The sequence below is a fragment of the Protopterus annectens genome, chromosome 9.part0 (genome assembly GCF_019279795.1).
Source record: "Protopterus annectens isolate FY-2018-M chromosome 9.part0, PAN1.0, whole genome shotgun sequence".
In the NCBI taxonomy this organism is placed as follows: Eukaryota; Metazoa; Chordata; order Ceratodontiformes; family Protopteridae; genus Protopterus; species Protopterus annectens.
The window spans coordinates 1,943,393,702-1,943,414,378 of record NC_056743.1 but is presented as its reverse complement, the minus strand read 5'-3'; the positions used below and the strand labels follow the sequence as shown (position 1 = coordinate 1,943,414,378).

The following is a 20,677-nucleotide window of genomic DNA, read 5'->3' as shown; positions in this document are numbered from 1 at the left end:
AGTAGATAAGCCAAAGGGCAGTGCAGAGAATTGGTAATGCATTGATCATGCTATGAATCCAAGGTATCTTCTGCAAGATTGTGTGATTGGGACATGCAGGTATGCCTCTTTTAGGTCCAAAGTTACTAGCCAAGCCCTCTTGCCCAGCATGGGCAGTAGCTGCTGAAGAGTCAACATCTTGAATTTTGGAACTTCCAGAAACGTATTTAGTATAGACAGGTCCAAAATTGGTCTTCAGGTTTTGTCCTTCCTGGGTACTAGGGAAAGTCTGGAGTAAAATCCTTGCCCCTGCTCTTGTTATGGTACTTGCTGAATGGCCCTCATGTCCATGAGGGCTGTAATTTGTTTTTGTGCCTCTGCCCATTGATTGTGTGGCAGATCTGGCATGCCCTTTGACCTTGGTAGAGTGTAAAAATGGAACCTGTAGCCTTGGGACACTATGTTCAGGACCCATTTGTCTTGGGTAATCATTTGCCAATTTGATGAAAAAAGTGCTAGTTTTCCCCCTAAGGGGGCTGTCAAAAGAAAACTGCTTGGAACTGGTAGAGGAAAGTCATTGGGACTGTTTTGTGATTTGTCTTCTCCACTTTTGGAGGTAGGAGCATCCCATTGTTTAGGCTTGTATAAGCCTTGGGGCTGAGATCTGCCTCTGGGACGCCTGTATCTTTGTGGTCTGTCTGAGACTGGAAAGGACAAATTTTTAGAAGGCCAGTTCCTGCTAAACCTGGGTGGCTGTACCTGTAAGAAATCCTTGACTGTCTGCATGGATTTTGCTTTAGCCTCCATTTTTTTCAACACCTCTTCTACTTTAGTACCAAACAAAGTATCATGCTGTAATGGTGCATCTAATAATTTTGCTTTGACATGATCAGGCAGATTCTGTTCCTTTAACCAAGCATGCCTTCTAATAACACTACCTGTAACAGCGGCCCTGCAAGAGGCCTCCAGTGAATCATAACCACATTGCAAAGTATGCTTTCCCACTTGTGCAGTCGCATGCAATAAATCCTGCAATTCCTTGTTCTCTGAACATTCCGTATCTGTCAACATTTTCTGTTTAAGTAGTGACATTAAATATTGCTGATATTTAAGCACATGAAATTGACAATTTAAAGCCCTTACAGCCAGGGTGGCAGAAGAGTATACTTTTATCCCCCATCTGTCTAGAGCCCTAAAATCCCTATCAGAAGGGACAGGGTTTTTTTTGCAGTGGAAGCCTAAACCCCCTTGGGACCCTGAGAAATAGTTTCTGGGTCTGCAGCGGGGTTTTTACATAGGAATTTATGAGAATCCGGGACCCTGTTGTATCTGTCTGGCTTAGCAGGTGCAGGGGGTAAAGAGTCAGGGGACAGTCCGGACTCAGAAAATACATCATCTACAATGTCTAGAACAGGTGGAATGGCAAGGGGTCTGTGCTGAGGAAGAAGCAGAAAGTCTCTGAGCCTTTTCGTAGACTCAGAATATTCTTGGCTCTCCCAGTGGAAATGCTCCCTCATAGTATGTATTGTTTCCCCGAAAGAATAGTCCTCAGGAGGAAAGGCTGAAGGAATGGATTCTTCAGCATCAGAATCCTAATAGGGAAGCATCCTGTTCAAAAGAGGAATTAGAGGAAATAGATACCTGATCAGAAGAAACATACTCTGTCTCTTGCCTAGGCCTCTTATCAGGAGGGGGATGGGAACCCCTGATCAAAGTAATTAGGTCTTTGGCCATTTTGAGCATCTGTTTTTTAGGCATGGAAGTCTGAATAGGAGAATGCTGTACTTGTTTCTTTGTCTTTAGAGCTGCTTTAGTTTTTGTCTTTGAAGCCGAGGATGGCTTTACATATAGTTGTGTAGGTCTGAAGACACCCTCAGAAGCCGATGCCTGCTCAGCGGCTCCGGACCCATCTGAGGGATTGATTTCCGAGTGTCCAATACCTTGAGTTTCCAGAGACCCAGTCGGCTCCACGTGGGAGTCAGTAGCGGCCTGTGGCTCTGAGGTAGCGGGCACCAGGGGCTGCGAAAGCGCCTCACTGAGAACCGGCGAACCGGCGACTGGCCTAGAAGAGGTTTCGTCGTCGGTTTTGTACCTCGGATGCCTATCCTTGTCCTTGCGTTTTTTGTAAACTCCAGATGTCGGCTGTTCCGCCGGCATTATATAATTAAATCTTCGGCCAAAGTAATGAAATGCAAAATCGAACTGACGCTTGATAGTGCGTTGGTTGAATCTAGCACAAAACCGACAGCTAGTAACATTGTGATCAGGGCCTAGGCAAGGAATACAGTAAGAGTGAAAATCCTTATGAGGTATTTGCTTCCCACAAGAAATACAATTGTTAACTTCTTCTGACATCGATCTGGAGCAAGAAAAAAGTTTCCCCAACGGGGTACTTAGCTTTAATGAAGATTTCGGTTCTGAAATTCAGATTTGAAAATCTCAGGAGTCGGCCGACCGGCACTTGTGAACTGCTTTTGCTTCGGGCACCGCGCGGCAAGAAAGACTGAAGAAAATGGCGTCGGCTGCATCTTTTATACCCCTGGCGCACTGACATTAGGGAAGAGGCGACAGCAACCGACGCCGGACCTAGACTTTGGAATTCTGGCAGACTGAGGGTAGCCTGCCAGCAGGATAACCCAAGAGTAATGACTGCAACAGTGAAACACGATGAACATCTGTGCTAACAGAATAAGCCTTCACTGCCTAATAGAAGGCTTCCTGTACTTGTTATAACAGAACTACATACAGTCAAGGCAGTCATCGTTCTTTTAGAAAAATACACAAACAGTTGGCTATCATTGTGGATGGGTTCTATTCTCCCTACGAAAAGCATTAGTTGATGGGACACAAACAATGGCGAAGATCCCTCCACCCGATTACAGCACAGCAGGTAAAAGACTGATAGATGGATATATTGCTTGAGGTGGCAAAAATGAACAAGAAGACTGGAAAATGATCCTGGCTGTATGAACTATCAAATATTAAGTGTCAAATGATAAAGTGAACACCTCAGAAATTCTGAAGAAATTAACAGCAGCCAGGAAAATAATCTTCTAAGAAAAGTAACTCAATTCTTCTCTTGAAAGGGGGTAGTCAGCTTTTCCTACATGAAGTACAAGTTCCAAGGCAGTACCAGATCCCATACAGAAAACTTAATTAACAGTGTACCTTTTAGAAAGGTTTTATAAACATTTAACAAAACCTGAAATACTGAGAAACTGTAAATGGTAACAAGGTGCACTTTAATGGAGGAATAACTTGGACCAGAAAAAAAATCTAAGCAAAGTAAAAGAGAACAGAAGGGACAGGGCCTGAAAAGGAGACCAGTCCCTTGGCTGCAGCCTTAACAGAACAAAATTGTACATTTGTCTTTATAGGTCTTCTAAGTGCTAGACTTTTGTGCTGAGGAGATGATCTGAACAACTAGTGAAGAAACAGACAGGTTGATACTTCAAAGCTGGAGAAGCAATGAGGTTAACCTGGGGAATGGTAGTCTGGTCAAGACTTACCCAATGAAGGCGATCCATAGCATCTTGGGAGGATGCAGCCAGAGTTCTCTAAATGGTGAGGCAGAAGAAGAGACCAGATTGGTCAAGGCCAACAAGAAGTTATGGCAATGACTAACTTTTTGCAGCAGTCTGGATGAACCGCATCCGCCGATGAAATTTATGTGGGGGGATGCAGTGGAGGCCAGGAAACTACTTCTGGATAAGAATATGCCTGGGTTATCCCTCTAACGGGGTGATGATGTAGAAATAGTTGATGGCTATAGAGTTGGTTGGAGTGACAACAGATTCACAGAAAAACTTGTCTCATTCCCAAAGCAGCTTCATGGCTACCAGAGGTACGCAGAACCATTTGTGAGGCATCAGAAGGCAGTAACTGAGATGAGCACCCAAACACACACATCAAAATATGTCCGACTACAAAAAATTGGTCTGACTGAAACGTCTACTCTCACACTTTCAAGGTTTCTCAACACAAGGGGAGGACTGAGTTCTAAGTGTTTGTTGATTTAAAGAACCATGGGAATGCTATCAGAGTGGACAGCAAATGCACCTTGGAGAGGGGAGTCCTGGAAGGCTTAAAGGGTCAGGAGGGTTGCTCTAATCACCAAAACAAAGATACGCAATGTGTCCTTGGAAGACTGCAGACACCTTGCATATATGACAATTGTAATGCCCCACCCTCTGTCTGAGACTGAAGCAGCCATGGTGACTGAGGCTGAGGGAAGTTTGGAACATGTATTCACCACTGGGGAGCATACCTCTCAACTGTCCAGATTTTCGCACAATGTTCAGATTTTTGGACCATAATTTTTGGTCTGTTCTTCATAAAATTTGTGGCTTTCTGGCAAATCACTGAGGATTTAAGTCACTAAATAATAACATACATTTTAGTTTCAGATTCATATTCTTCAGAAAACGCATGCTAATACAAATCCTGCTATTCTAGCAACTTTCTAAGTTTATAAATGCAATATTTTTAAATCTGTCCTTATTTTTGGGCCTTTCTCACCCTGTTATTTTAGGCTTTGTCAAGATTTCCTACACTAAGTGGTTGAGAGGTATGTGCAGCAGTCAGGCATGAATGTCAAAAACATAGGAGTGCCACTGAACTGATAGAGGTGGGGACAGTTGAAGCTACTAGCTACTAAGATCCTATGTAGAAAAAATGTGAAAAACAATGTCAATGATGATGATTAATGCTAAAAATACACATCTGAAAAGAGAAAAAGAAAAATAATATTAGCCAATTGTGTTGTCTGAATATTGTCCCTAGCCAGATGGCCAGAAACAAAATGGCAGTCGTTGGAAATACCTAACAAATACAGCTGTGTTTCAAAATCTTGAACCGCTTCAGAAAATGAAAAATCTCTCTTCTCTTGTCAGAAACAGCTGGACAGGAAGGGTCAAGAGCCTGAACTAAACCTTGAGCTAAGACCAATATATCACTCCTGCCCAGAGTAATTCAGACAGGGAAAAAGATTTCTAAAGAAGCAGACCCACTTTTGCCAGCAATCACTTCCCAGGGACAGATAATTGATTCTGGCTAGGCAGAGAGAAATTTCCTGCTCCTTCTCCCAAGGCAAACAAGAGTGGTTTTCCCTCAGCCACCAAGGGCACTCCAACAGCTGCAGATGATATGTCTAATGGGTCTATATTATCTAACTGACTGCTTAGCTTGTCAAACGCCTAAACCTCAACAGCTCAGGGTCGAAAACTTACAATCTCAAATGGCAGGTAAGTGAATTCTTTCATCGGGAAAGAATTTGCTTGGCCATTATCAGGAATTTGTCCTTTCCCCAATGTAATGTAATCTTGGAGTTGGTATATTTAGTTAGGGGGGTTGTGGGGGGGCACTATTTACGGCTTGGAACTTTATGTTAGTGTGGCATGGTCAAGCAAATTCTTTCCCGATGGAAGAATCTGCTTACCTGGCCATTCGAGATTGTAAGTTTTCAACCCTTAGTTGTCAATGTTTAGGTGTTCGAAAAGGTAAGCAGTCGATTAGATAATATAGACCCTGTCTAATACCCAGTCCATAATGGCTGTAGGGACTATCCAGAGGGAGCCAAGGAAAAAGATGAATGGTCTGGAAAACTAGAAATGGCCATTGCAGAGTCACCCATCTGCTGCTGAGGCACTTAGAAGTCTGCTCTTGAGGCAAATGCTATTTATTAATTTTCTTCTTTTGTGGCTAGAAGAAATAACTAAAGCACCAGTAGGTTGTTCCATAGTAAAGCCAAAAGAGATGCCCGATTCCCAGGGAAGCCTGGCAGCAGTATTCAGTAAAACAGGCAAGTAGTAAAAAAAAGTTACTTTTCTACCAAAAACAAATCAAAAAGCATTTAAAACGATAACCTCAATCCCCAAAAGCAAAACATAACATTTACCACTGAAAAAGTAGTTTTAAATTCCTTTTAACAACTTTTTCCACAAAAATAAAAAATAATATTCCTGTTTAAAAGTTATTAAAAATCACATACATAGCAGTCAATAAAACAATTTGTGCAGCTCCAGCTGACTAATGGTTTGGGTGCACAGAAGATGCCCTTGAAGCTTTGGAAGCTGTCCAGTTGGTATATCCTTGGCAGGATACAACCCCATATAGTTAAAGCTACTGCTGCAGGAACTTCCCTAGGGAGAGATAATCCACTCTGGCTAAGCAGAGAGGCACTCCCTGCTTCTTCTCCCTGGAAGTCAGTCATCATTAATGATGAACATTCTTGACTTATCATTTGTATTAGTGTCATTCACCATTTCTGATTGGAGAGAGAGTTTCAATCATTGTTTATTTATACAGTATACTATTTATTACCACCATTTCTTATTCTTGTTTTACTACTTACTCAATATACATTTTAGAGATAGTTTTACTTTTTACATTATTTTTACTTTTTTAATATTTATTAGTGGTGCTTTAATAATAAAGCATTTATATAAAAGTGAAGCTGACAGACTCAAAATAAGATGTGGATTATGCCTCTGGGCATCCACCACCATATGTGAACAGTATCTGAAAGCATACAAACCTGTGACGTTTCTTGTGTTCTTGCAGTCCTTAGAGTGGAGCGGTGTGTGTAGTAGAAGACTATTTACCAAGATCTATGGCCACCTATCTTGTCTCCATTTTAATGAGCTTATATTTTTTCTAACATATTGCTGTATCTGTTTTGGGGTTACCATACTAGAAAAACAGCAGTGCGTGTTATGGTTAAGTCCTAAAACATTAGATGCAACATGTGGCTGCTAGAGGGGGACATCTGTTTCCACAGTGACACATGGTGGGGGAGGCAGGCAATGACTGTTAGGAGCAGAAGTGTGGGGAAAAAATGGATGAAGTAAAGAAGCCCACAATCAAGCTTTCAGTCTCAAGCTGAGGAGGAAATGGAAGGGCAGCCTACCTGTCGAAGTAAAGGCTAACATAGATGAAGTATTCCAGCTAGATAGGGAGGGAGACTGGAAAAAACTGGCAAACGTCTAAAACTTAGCAAAGCAGTCATGCAAGTATTAACTTCTCTATAAAACATCTCAAACTAAAATGGAAATCATACTGAAATTCCTGTTTTGTATTATGGAAATAGGATCTAGTTGCCTACTTTAAAGCAAATGGGATTCCCAAAAAAGTACAGTTGTGTATATGTACCATAAATGTAGATGTTCGAGTGTATTCACTGTTGCAGTCATTACATTTGGGTAATCTGCTGGCAGGTTGCCCTCAGTTGGCCTGAATTCCAAAGTCTTGGGTCCTGCATCTGTTGCTGTCTCCTCTTCCTTGACGTCAGATCGTCAGGGGTATAAAACAAGCAGCCAACGCCATTTTCTTTAGTTTTTCGTGCCCCAGATGTCAGGTGCCCCCAAAAAGGTAGCATAAATATATATGTATAACAAGTATATATACATGCATCAATATAAACTTTACCTTCATCTACAAGCAAATACACCACATAGGTTGTAGAAGATAGAGAAGGAAAGATAAACTCCAGAATGAAAGGGGAGATGGTGGGCAGGTAACCTGGACTGCAACAGTGAATACACTCGAACATCTACATTTATGGTAAGTGTACACAACTGTACTATGTTCTTCGTGTTTCACTGTTGCAGTCATTACATTTGGGTAGAATCCCAAAGCTATGGTTGGGAGGCTGGAGCTAAACAGCATTAAGTGTGGCTATAAGGCCCTGCAGTACTGCAGTGGCAAAGCCTGCCCTGGACTTAGAGTAGAGAGGCAAATGATAATGCTTTGTAAAGGTGTCGACAGAACTCCAAGTAGCAGCCTCTAGAATGTCTTTGGTTGGTACTCCTCTGAGAAAGGCTGAAGTAGCTGCAGCTCTGGTGGAATTAAACATAATGCCCTTGGGCACGGGTTTGTAGCAGAAACAAATACAGTGACTTATCCACTTTGAAATAGTCTGCTTTGAAATATCCTTTCCTTCTGATCCTGTAGCATATGTCACTAGCAATTGCTAAGTTTATCTTAGAGCTTTAGTCCTGCTCAAGTAGAATCTTAGCTGTCTGTGTACGTCCAAGGAATGCAGAATTCTCTCCCCCTTGTTCTGCGGATTTGGATAAAAGTTTGGCAGATGAATAGTTTGGTTAAGAGCCACACTGGAAACCACCTTAGGCATAAATGTTGGGTTTGTCCTCAGAGACACCCTGTCTGGGTAAAATATGATAAAAGGCTCCACAGCCATGAGGGCCTGTAGCTCTGAGACTCTTCTTGCTGAAGTAATTGCTAGTAGCAGAGCTATTTTCCATGATAAGGACTTTATATCAGCAGTAGCAGCTAGTTCAAATGGAGGCAGGGTGAGCTTTTCCAACACATAATTGAGGTCCCATGCAGGTATTGGTGATCTCTAGGAAGCCTTAAATTTTTGGCTCCTCTAAGATACTGCTTTAGTAAAGGATGAGAAAAGATTGGTGGCTCTGTATTGTAATGAGCCGAGATGGCAGAGACATGGATCTTAATTGATGAGAAAGATAGGCCTATGTCAAGCATCTCAGTCAAGTATTGTAATATCTGAGGAATATTTGGTTCTGCTGTATCAATTCCTTGTGCTTGGTTCCAAGCACAGAATCTCTTCCATTTATCAGCATAAGATTTTCTAGTACTAGGCCTTCTGGCTTCCAAAATGACATCCATCACAGCTTTACTGACAGGTGATGTTTGCATAACTACATGATCAGCCATGCTGCCAGGTTCAGTGTCTGGAGTCGATTGTGCAGGATCTGATAGTTTTGCTGGGACAACAGTTGAGGTCCTTGAGGTAAGGTCCAAGCTGGGTATTGAGACAAGTTCCTTAGGATTGGGTACCAGTATTGGCAGGGCCAGTCTGGGGCAATTAGTATCAGCTTTAGCTTTTCTTGTCGGACTTTTAGAAGGACCTTGAGAAGAAGAGGCAGAGGAGGAAAGGCATAAACTGATAGGTTTTTCCAACTGAAGGATAGGGCATCCACTTTCCATGCTCGTCTATGATGAGTCCTTGTGCAGAATCTTTTCAATTGGTAATTTTGAGGAGAGGCAAATAGATCTATGTCTGGGCTCCCCCATTTCTTTGTTATCATGCTGAAGACTTGTGGATCTAGTTTCCACTCATGAGGATCCATAAGGTTTCTGCTTAACTCATTTGCCAGAGCATTTTGTTTTCCTGGCAGGAATTGAGCTTGAAGATGTAATCTGCATAGGGGGTATGAGTGCATGCCCCCCTGCTTGTTTATGTACCACATGACCGTGGTATTGTCCATCTTTATCAGTTGTTGTCCTAGATGAAGTACGTCCTTGAAGGCTGTCAGGGCATTTTGAACAGCTAGCATCTCTTTCTGGTTGATATGTAGATGCATTTGTTTTGGGGTCCATATGCCCTGAATGCATCTTCCTGCCATGTGGGCCCCCCAAGCATAATCTGATGCGTCTGTTGTTAAGGTTTGGCTGGCAGGGGGTAGAGTGAAGGGCCGTCCCATGTTTTGGTGACATGCCTTTGCCCACCATACAAACTCCTGTTGTAGGCAGGGAATGAGAGGAATCATTGTTTCCAGACTGTGACAATGTTGACTCCATAAACATTTTAGGTACCATTGTAGTTTCCTCATATGCAGTCTTGCAGATGGAATCAGTAGGATGCTATGAAGCCCAAAGCCTGCAGAATTAGTCTTGCAGATAACTGGGTTTTTGTTGCCATCAGTTTGAAGTAAGTAGTCAGTTGCCTTTGCTTGTCTGGCGTGAGGTAAGCCATCTGGGCAGTTGCAATCAAACTTGCACCCAGGAATGTTATCTTTTGAGAGGGTACCAGTAGTGATTTATTTTCGCTTATTGTGTACCCTAGGCATGTTAGAAGCCTTTTCACAAATGCCAGGTGTTGAAGAAGAATGTCCTGGTTCTCTGCTTGAATGAGGCAGTCGTCCAAGTAAGGATATATTTGTATACTTCTTTGTCTGCAAAATGCAATCACTGGTGCCAGGCACTTTGTAAAGACCCTGGGCGCAGTAGATAAGCCAAAGGGCAGTGAAGAGAATTGGTAATGCATTGAGCCAGCCTTGAATCTGAGGTATCTTCTGCACGAAAGCCTTATTGGGAAATGCAGGTATGCCTCTTTTAGGTCTAATGTCACCAGCCAAGCATTCTTGCCCAGCATGGGCAGAATATGCTGCAAAGTCAGCATTTTGAATTTTGGAATGTCCAGGTATGTGTTCAAAATCGATAAATCCAGTATTGGCCGCCAGGCCTTGTCCTTTCTGGGTACCAGGAACAGTCCTGAGTAAAAACCTTGTCCTTTTTCCTGTTCTGGTACTGGCTGAATGGCCCCCATATCCATGAGGGATGTAACCTGTTTCTGTGCCTCTGCCCATTGATTTTTTGGCAGATCTGGCCATCCGTTTGCCATTGGCAGAGTATGGAAATGGAATCGGTATCCCTGTGATACTATGTTTAGCAGCCACTTGTCCTGGGTTATTAACTGCCAATTTTGACCAAAAAGTGCTAATTTTCCCCCTAGGGGTGCTGCCAAAAGATAAATAAGTGCTTGGTGAAGGCAGAGGAAAGTCATTGGGACTGCTTTCTGTAGGTTTGTGCTTCATCTCCTCCAGCTTTGGAGGTAGAAGCACCCCATTGCTTTGGCCTGTGTGAATCTTACGCCTGGTATCTAGAACCCTTAGGGCGTCTGGATTTGCCCCCTTTGAGCTCTGTCTGACACTGGAAAGGACCAATTTTTTGTAGGCCAGTGTCTACTGAATCTTGGTGGCTGCACTTGTAAGAAGTCTTTTACAGTTTGCATAGACTTAGCTTTGTCTTCCATTTTCTTTAAAACCTCTTCTGTCTTAATACCAAACAGAGTATCATGCTGTAAAGGTGCATCAAGTAATTTAGCTTTAACATGATCAGGCAAATTTTGTTCCTTTAACCAGGCATGCCTCCTAATCACAGATCTAGTAACTGCGGCCCTGCAGGAGGCCTCTAAGGAATCAAAACCACATTGCAAAGTATACTTTCCAACCTGTTCAGCTGCATGCAATAATTCCTGCAATTCTTTATTTAATGCACATTCAGAAATCAACATCATTTTCTGTTTCAACAATCCCATAACACGTTGTTGATACTTGAGCATATGAAACTGGCAGTTTAAGGCCCTAATTGCCAAGGTTGCAAATGTATAAACCTTTTTTCCCCATCTATCCATTACCCTTGAATCTCTGTCAGAGGGGGTAGGATTTTTTGCTGTTGAGGCTTTAACTCCCTTTGGACCCTGTGAAATAGTTTCAGGTCAGCAGCAGGGTTTCTAAATAAAAATTTGTGTGAGTCAGGGACCCTGTAATATCTGTCAGGCTTGCTGGGAGCCGGAGGCAAGGAATCCGGCATCAAACACGACTCCGAAAACACATTATCCACAATGTCTAAAACAGGGGGTATGGCTAAAGGCCTGTGCTGAGGGAGAAGAAGGAAATCCCTGAGCCTCTTTTTGATTCTGAGAAATCTTGACTCTCCCAGTGAAAATGCTCCCTCAAAGTATGCAAGGTTTCCCCAAATGAATAATCCTCAGGAGGTGATGCAGATGGTACAGACTCCTCTGCATCAAAATCCTCATAGGGAGGTATAGATAAATTCCTGATCAGAAGAGGAATCAGAAGAAATAGAAACCTGATCTGAAGAATCATAATCAATGTCTTGCCTAGGCCTCTTATCTGGAGGGGGATGGGAATCTCTGATCAAGGTAATTAGGTCTTCAGCCATTTTGATCATCTGTTTTTTAGGCATAGAGGCCTGTGCCCATGGCTCATGCGTCAGTTTTTTTAGTTTTAGAAGTTGCTTTTGTCTTTGGTTTTGCACCTGTCGTCGGTTTGATATAAAAATGTTGAAGCCTGAATACACCCTCAGAAACCGGTGCCTGCTCAACGGCTCCAGACCCATCCGAGGGAGATACATCCATGGGTCCAATACTCTGAATATCTTGCTGCATGCTGGTCTCCACATGAGTGTCGGTAGGGGCCTGCAACTCAAAAGTAGCAGGTATGAGGGGCTGCGAAAGTGCCTCACTGAGTACCGGTGAACCGGTGACTGGCTTAGGAGAAGCTTTGTCGTCGGTCTTGGACCTAGACTGTCTCTCTCTGTCCTTTTCTTTGTGCTTTTTATGTACTCCAGTAGTCAGATTGCTATCCGACGACATTTCTGGGTAGTTAAATCTGTTTCCAAAATACTTTGAGGCAAAATTATACAGACGTTTAACAGTGCGCTGGTTAAATCTAGCACAAAACCGACAGCCAGGCATGTTGTGATCAGGGCCTAGGCAAGGAATACAATATAAATGGAAATCCTTATGAGGTATCTGTTTCCCACAAGTAATACAATTATTAACTTTTTCTGACATCAGTATGGAGCAAGAAAAAAAAGTTTCCCCAACGGGGTACTTAGCTTTAGTGAAGACTTCGGTTCTGAAACTCAAACTTGAATATTTCAGGAGTTGGCCAACCGGCATTTGTGAAATGCTTCTGCTTCGGGCACCGCGCAGCAAGAAAGATGAAAGAAAATGGCGTTGGTTGCTTGTTTCATACCCCTGACGACCTGACGTCATGGAAGAGGAGACAGCAACCGATGCAGGACCTAAGACTTTGGAATTCAGGCAGACTGAGGGCAACCTGCCAGAAGATTACCCAAATGTAATGACTGCAACAGTGAAACATGAAGAACATCAAGAGGTCTGCAAAACCTAACGTACAACAAAGGCTAAAATGGTTAAGCCTATTTTTTTCTCTGGTGCCCAGTATATGCAATGCAGATCATACAGTGCTGTTGTAAACTGCACAGTGAATGGTTAAGGTGACATACTTGGGTATACATAATTAGTCCCAGTTATGAAACTAGGGGAAGTAAAGCTACTTTTAAGTAATTACTAGCTTGGACTGAAGATAAAATATACACGAGTAAGACTTAAACTGTAATGAGATGAAATAGACTGCCACATACGATTAAAGCTCCAAGACTATTAGACAATTAAAGTGCAAAAAATAAATAAACAAATAAATAGTGGGGCAGTTACAGTAATCAGACTACTATTATGGACACACATTTCCAGATCTGAAATCTGCCGGCTCATCAAGATAAAATGTACAATATCCAGTTGGCCCAATTGTGTAGAGGCTCCTATCTGGTGACAATGGTGATCTTGGTTGGGTAGTGAGCAAGGAACACTAGTGGGATGGTTGAAATAGTAACTGTTGAGTACTTGTGGCATGTCTCTTTCAGAGCAGATGGCCGGGAAACCATTTGCAATAAAACTGATATGGCCTTCTGGCTGTGCAATAAATCACTCCCTAACCTCAGTAAGCTGACACAGGATGTTTAATAATAACTGTTAAACCCACATGCCTGGGGGTCTTCTTCCAAAGGTTCAATGTAAAAAGCAACAGAAAGGAGTGCTTCAGACAGTACAAACTGATCATCATCAAAATTAGATAACTGCAGACCTAAAGAACCACAGGAAGGGTGAAATGCAGAAACATGAAAAATGTGGGGATGCAAGGTAAAGGTTTCAGAAAAGCAGGGGAGAATACCTGCAAAGTTATTCAGTAAGGGAACAAACTCCATCAATGAGGGCCACTTAACAGCTGCAGCTGGCATTACAAGCTGGGATTCAGGTTCCTAAAACAAGATGTACAAGCACGGGTCTACTTCACTTCACTGAAATCCTATTTCACTGACATTCATTTCACTGAGACCAAATCACCTGAAGTTGACAACACTGACAACTCATTTCACTGAATCTCATTTCACTGAATTGTAAGCTATAGACTTGATGTGGCAGTGTGTAGAGTACTGTGAGGCAAGTAAAAGTCATATGCCCTGTTCCCTACTGTAGTGCGACCTGGAGTTAGTATATATAGTTGGGGCGGAGTGTGGAGGGCACAGCCCCCCGCTTTGGGGGTATGGGGGGTGGCCCCCCACTTAGTTTGGTTTTACATTGTCTGGGTTTTGTTAAGAGGACATATAAGTGGTTTTTAATTTGTGGAAAGAGGCAGCCATTAGTTATGTGAGTTTGTTTGTGTGTGGTATTCCATTTAGTCTTGTGAAATTTAGCATTTTAAGCTGTCGGTGAAATGAGATTCAGTGAAATGAGTTGTCAGTGTTTTGAAGTTTAGGTGATTTGGTCTTAGTGAAATGGTGAAATGGGACTTCGGTCAGTGAAGTAGACCCACAAGCACACATTCATGAAGTCTTACTGAAGGTCATGCAAAAGCCAGAATCTATCCAGGCACTGAGTGGACCTAAGGCAGATTACAAATCTTGAACTGGACACTAACCCCTTGCAAGAGGTTTGCTCACATTCTCTCACACATTGCATGCATACACTTACAGGTGCATTAGAGGACTGTCAGCTCACTTAGACATACATTCACAATGTAGGAGGTAAACAGAGCATTTGGAGAAATGTATACAAACACGGAGAAGTTATGGAGACTGACTCTGCATAGAAAGCATCCAGTTGTAAACCAAAACAAAACCAGTGGTTTTAAAGCTACAGTTCAGTGTTTCCTTACCTAATGGCCAACATTACTTACAAGCAGTAAGAAAAGAAAAACATTAGAAATAGTAAACTGGTAAGAGTACCTTGTGTGTTCCATTTGGTGGATCTCCCAAAGTTTTCACCAACACCTTCTCATCAGGCTGCCCCAGCCTACTCAGATCCCAGACATTTACATTACGGTCTCGAGAACCAGAGATGCAGACTCTTCCTTCCTGGCACAAAACACCAAAAAGTTTACTGTAAGTACAGAAGTCTCTGAAGAATAAGGATGGCAGAAAGTGCGGACAAACTGTAGGTAAAACAAACTCTGAAGTTCCTTGTGTTACAAGTCATTCTTATACCTTGAGCAAGTTGAATGAAAAATGAAGCTGCCTGTGTTACTGAAAAAATACTCCTACAGTATCTTAATATCTTTGTGAATATATTTTAATTTCTGAACAATAAGCAACAATTGCTGATTAATAGCTGCAACATCCCTCTCCTGGCTCCAGCCACCACGCTGCTACTCAACTGTGCCAACTAAAAGATAAATAATAATTATCAATACTACGTAGGTGAGATCACAAAAATGAATCAAAAGCCTGACATTGTGTTTAGCTAGTCACAGCAGATGAAATATTTATTTTCAAGTACTGGACATGACTTTAACTAGGCATCACAAAGCTGGACTACATCTCCATTTTTTTGCAGGGTGTGCACTTGCATGGGGTGTTGTAAGGTAATGCTGCCTTGCGGTACTAAGCAGAAAAAACTGGTACAATAAAACAAAAACAAATGTAGGGTGGATCTGAAAATGAGGCAACACTAATGGGAGGATGTGTAGCAGGATCTGAAGATGAGGCAATGCTAATGGACGGATGCGTAGCGGAACTGAAGATGAGGTAACGCTAACAGGAGGATGCATAGCAGGATCTGAAGATGAGGCGGGAAGATGCATAGCAGGATTTGAAGATTAGGCAATGCTAATGGGAAGACGCGTAGGAGGATCTGAAGATGAGGCAACACTAATGGGAAGATGCATAGGAGGATCTGAAGATGAGGCAACACTAATGGGAGGATGAGTAGGAGGATCTGAAGATGAGGCAACGCTAATGGGAGGATGTGTAGCAGGATCTGAAGATGAGGCAACGCTAATGGGAGGATGCGTGGGAAGATCTGAAGATGAGGCAATGCTAATGGGAGGATGCGTAGCAGGATCTGAAGATGAGGCAACGCTAATGGGAGGATGCATGGGAAGATCTGAAGATGAGGCAATGCTAATGGGAGGATGCGTAGGAGGATCTGAAGATGAGGCAACGCTAACAGGAAGATGCATAGCATGATCTGAAGATGAGGATGCGTGGGAAGATCTGAAGATGAGGCAATGCTAATGGGAGGATGCATAGCAGGATGTGAAGATGAGGCAACGCTAATGGGAGGATACGTAGCAGGATCTGAAGATGAGGCAACACTAATGGGAGGATACTTAGAAGGATCTGAAGATGAGGCAACGCTAATGAGAAGATGCGTAGCAGTAGTGTATCTTTGCCAGTTGACAGGAGCTGTGCAGAAAGCTGTATTCTTAGCAGGAACCTGAGTATCCAAGCAGTAGTTAGAAGCTAATTTGTATGAACTTGGTGATCATCCATTGGTAGAGCTAATAGGAAATCAAAAGAATGGTTGGCAGCTCACCAGCAAATGTGTCCAATTCTAGTGGTGGAAATGTTAAGAAATAAAAAGGATAACTGCTTTCCGGTGTATTACTGTGATGGTGGCTTCTAAGGGAACAACAACATGAGATGTCTGTTAGCCTGTATGTTTGTGGGAGTCAGAAAGTACAGTTGTGTACACTTACCATAAATGTAGATGTTCAAGTGTATTCACTGTTGCAGTCATCACACTTGGGTTATCTGCCTGCAGGTAGCCCTCAGTTGGCCCAAATACCAGAGACTTAGTATTTCTGCGTCAGATGCTGTCACTCCAGGACTGACATCAGATCGTCAGGGATATAAAAACAGCCAGCCGATGCCATTACATCAGTTTTTCTTGCCCCAAATATCAGGAGCCCCCCAAATAGGGAGCTAAGTTATGGTGGGGAAAACACCACCAGTAAAAAGTAAATACCAACAGCAATACCCCTGAAAGGGGTGAGTAATAGGCATAGGGAGGAGAGAGAGAAAAAATAGGGGGCTGGAGGGAGGGAAACCAAGACTGCAACAATGAATACACTCGAACATCTACATTTATGGTAAGTGTACACAACTGTACTATGTTCTTCGTGTTTCACTGTTGCAGTCATCACACTCGGATGGATTCCCAAAGCTGAAGAAGGGTGGAGGGAGTCAAGAAGAGTTAGGGCTGGCTAGTATGCCTTGCAGGACTGCTGTTGCAAAACCTGCCTTAGATTTGGAAAAGATAGGCAGGTGGTAATGCTTGGTGAAGGTGTGTACTGAACTCCAGATGGCAGCTTCCAGGATGTCTCTGGTAGGGACACCCCTGAGAAATGCTGTAGAGGTAGATGTTGCCCTAGTGGAATGTGTTCTGACCCCCTGAGGGGTTGGTTTCCCATGGTGCTTGTAGCAGGAATGGATGCAGTCTGCTATCCATTTGGAAATTGTTTGTTTGGCAAGAGCCTTGCCCTCTGCCCCTGTTGCAAAGCTGACTAGTAACTTGTCAGATTTTCTGAAGGGCTTAGTCCTATCAAAGTAGAATCTGAGCTGTCTGTGCAAGTCCAAGGAGTGCAGGATCCTTTCCCCTTTATTTTGAGGATTAGGGAAGAAAGTTGGCAAATGGAGGGATTGGTTGAGAGCCACACTGGACACCACTTTAGGCATAAAGAAAGGGTTAGTCCTGAGGGAAACCCGGTCAGCATGGAAAACAATGAAGGGTTCCACAGCCATAAGTGCCTGTAGTTCAGACATGCTTCTAGCTGAAGTGATGACCAGAAGCAAGGCCGTTTTCCAAGAGAGGAATTTTAACTCTGCTGACGCAGCAGGTTCAAAGGAGGGAAGCATGAGCTTTTCCAGTACAAAGTTAAGGTCCCAAGCAGGGGTGGGTGCTCTCAAGTTGTTTGCCCCTCTCAGGAACTGTTTGACAAGAGGGTGCAAGAAGAGAGGTGGCTCAGTGTTGTAATGAGCCGAAATGGCTGATGCATGTATCTTCAGTGGAGGAGAAGGACAGGCCTTTCTGGAGTAGATCTGCTAAGTAATCCAGGATTAGAGGCAAGGAGGGCAGAGTTGTGTCCTTTCCTTTAGATAGAATCCAGGAGCAGAACCTTTTCCACTTAGCATAGAATTTTCTTGCACTGGGTCTTCTAGCTTCAGGAATGATGTCCAGCACCTGCTTGCTTAGGGTTACTGGGGGAGAATTCAAGGAATAAGCCAGGATGCAAGATTTAGGGTTTGCAGTTGTGGATGCAAAATCTGTCCCTAATGCTGACAGAGCAGGGTTGGGCTCTGTTGTAGGTGCCAGGGTGGCACCGGTGACAGGCTGCGCAGGAGTGGGTACCAGTGCTGGCGTGGCCAGTCTTGGGCAATCAGAACTGCCCTTGGTCTGTCCTGTCTTATCTTGAGTAATACTCTTGAGAGAAGGGGCAGAAGAGGAAAGGCATAGATTTCCAATTGCCACTCATGTGGGTCTAGGATATTTCTGCTTAAGTCGTCTGGCAGTGAGTTTTGTTTGCCTGGCAGGAATTGAGCTTGCAGATGGACTTGCATGAACAAGGCCATGTGCCACAGGGCCATGGCTAACCTGCAGAGTGGGTAGGAGTGGGTTCCTCCCACTTGTTGATGCACCACATAACTGTGGTGTTGTCTATTTTTATTAGCAGTTGTCCTTGAAAGAGTAGGGATCTGAAAGCTGTCAGGGCATTCTGCACAGCTAGCATCTCTTTTTGGTTGATGTGCAGATGAACTTGACTTGGGCTCCAGTGGCCCTGAATGCATTTGCCGTCCACGTGTGCTCCCCAGGCATAGTCTGATGCATTTGTGGTTTGGGTCTTGGTGGAGTGGGGTTGAGAAAAGGGCAGTCCCTTGTTGTGGTAGCATGCTTCTGCCCATCAAAGGAACTCTGTCCTTAGACAGGGTATGACAGGAATGACTGTTTCCAGGTCCTGAGAATGTTGGCACCAAAGGCTTTTTAAGTACCATTGACGTTTCCTCATATGCAGTCTTGCATATGGAATTAGCAGTATACATAAGGCCATGAACCCTAGGGCCTGCAGTATTTTTCTTGCAGATAGCTGGGTTCTGGTTGCCATTTGTTTGAAGTAGGCTGTCAGACAGACTTGTTTTTCTGATGTGAGGAATGTCATCTGGGATGTTGTGTCCAAGCTTGCTCCCAGGAATACAACCTTTTGACTGGGTATCAGTTTTGATTTCTTTTCGTTGATGGTGTACCCCAAGGAAGTGAGAAGGTGTTTCACAAATGTCAGGTGCTGCAACAGCAATTCCTGACTGTCCGCCTGAATCAGGCAGTCATCCAAGTATGGGAAAATTTGGATATTTCTCTGCCTGCAGTATGCAATGGCTGGAGCCAGGCATTTTGTGAAAACTCTGGGTGCAGTAGATAAGCCAAAGGGAAGTGCAGAGAACTGATAATGCATAGATCCTGTCCTGAAACGTAGATACTTCCTGCATGACTCCCTTATGGGGATGTGTAGATAGGCTTCTTTTAAGTCTAGGGTGACTAACCAGGCATCCTTGGCTAGCATGGCAAGAAGTTGCTGCAGAGTAAGCATTTTGAATTTTGGTACCTCCAGGAAGGTGTTGAGAATTGAAAGATCCAGAATTGGGCACCAAGAGCCCTCTTTCCTGGGTACCAGGAATAGTCTGGAGTAGAATCCTTGACCCCTCTGTTCTACTGGAACTGGCTGAATAGCTCTGATATTGAGCAATGAAGCTACTTGGCTTTGAGCCTCTGCCCACTGGTTTGGAGGAAGGTCTGGAAACCCGCTTGGGGTTGGCAGTGAATGGAAAGAAAATTTGTACCCCTTGGGATACAATGTTGAGGACCCACCAATCCTGTATGATGGACATCCAATTTTTTGCATGAAGGGCAAATTTTCCTCCTAGGGGCACAAGCAATAAGGGATGTGGAGTGGAGTAAAGAAGTCCTTGTGAGTTTCTTCCATAAGGAGGTGGCTTACCACTCCCTGCTTTGGGGGTGGGGGCACTCCATTGCTTAGATATCTGCATACCTTGAGACTGTAGTCTGGGTGGTCTGTTTCCCCTGGGTCTGGTTTGAGAAGGCCTGGAGGGGGCTGGAAAGGACCAGTGTTTGGAAGGGCAATGCCTACTGAATCTAGGGGTTGCACATGTAAGAATTCTTTAACAGTCTGCATAGACTTAGATTTTTCTTCCATCTTTTTAAGAACCTCTTCTGCTTTGGTACCAAATAAACTGTCCTTGTTTAAAGGAGCGTCTAGTAACTTTGATTTGACATGGTCTGGCAAGGTTTGCTCCTTGAGCCAAGCATGACTTCTCAGTACAGATCCAGTGACTGATGCCCGGCAAGATGCTTCTAGAGCATCAAAGCCACACTGCAAAGTATGCTTACTGACTTGGCTTGCAGAGTGCTAAGCTCCTGCAATTCTTTATTTTCTGCACAGTCTGTAAAGGTTGCCACTTTTTGTTTAATAACTTCCATAATATGCTGCTGGTACTTCAGCATGTGAAACTGACAATTCAATGCCCCAATAGCAAGAGTTGCAGAGGTATATACCTTCTTACCCCATCTGTCCAAAGCACTGGAATCCCTGTCTGAAGGGGTGGGATTCTTGGCAGTAGTAGCCTTGATACCTTTAGGCCACTGGGAAATTATCTCTGGGTCAGCAGTAGGATTCTTGAAAATAAATTTGTGAGTGCCAGGTACTCTGTAATACCTGTCTGGTTTCCTAGGGGCAGGAGGTAAAGTGTCAGGAGTAAGATTGGATTCCATAAAAACATCATCAAAACATTCAGGACAGGGGTATTGCTAAAGGCCTGTGCTGTGGCAACTTGAGGAATTTTCTGAGTCTCTTTTTGGACTGGGGATAGTCTTGGCATTCCCGGTGGAAATGCTCTCTTAAGGTATGCAAGGTTACATCAAAAGAAAAATCCTCTGGAGGGGAGGCAGAGGGAATGGATTCCTCTGCATCTGAATCCTCATAAGCAGATAAGGGCATGTTTCATAATCAGAAATCTCAGAGTCATCGGACTCCTGGTC

General features: G+C 43.5%; 1 protein-coding gene across 1 annotated transcript in view; it reads right to left on the bottom strand.

Annotated features, from left to right (window-relative positions):
• Nucleotides 1–20,677, bottom strand: part of FBXW9 (F-box and WD repeat domain containing 9) — an 869,916-nt gene that overhangs the window by 692,658 nt on the left and 156,581 nt on the right. Inside the window, exon 4 of the mRNA XM_044082395.1 lies at nucleotides 14,578–14,706. Coding sequence (XP_043938330.1) covers nucleotides 14,578–14,706 — 129 coding nt within the window. The remainder of the gene's footprint in view (nucleotides 1–14,577; nucleotides 14,707–20,677) is intronic.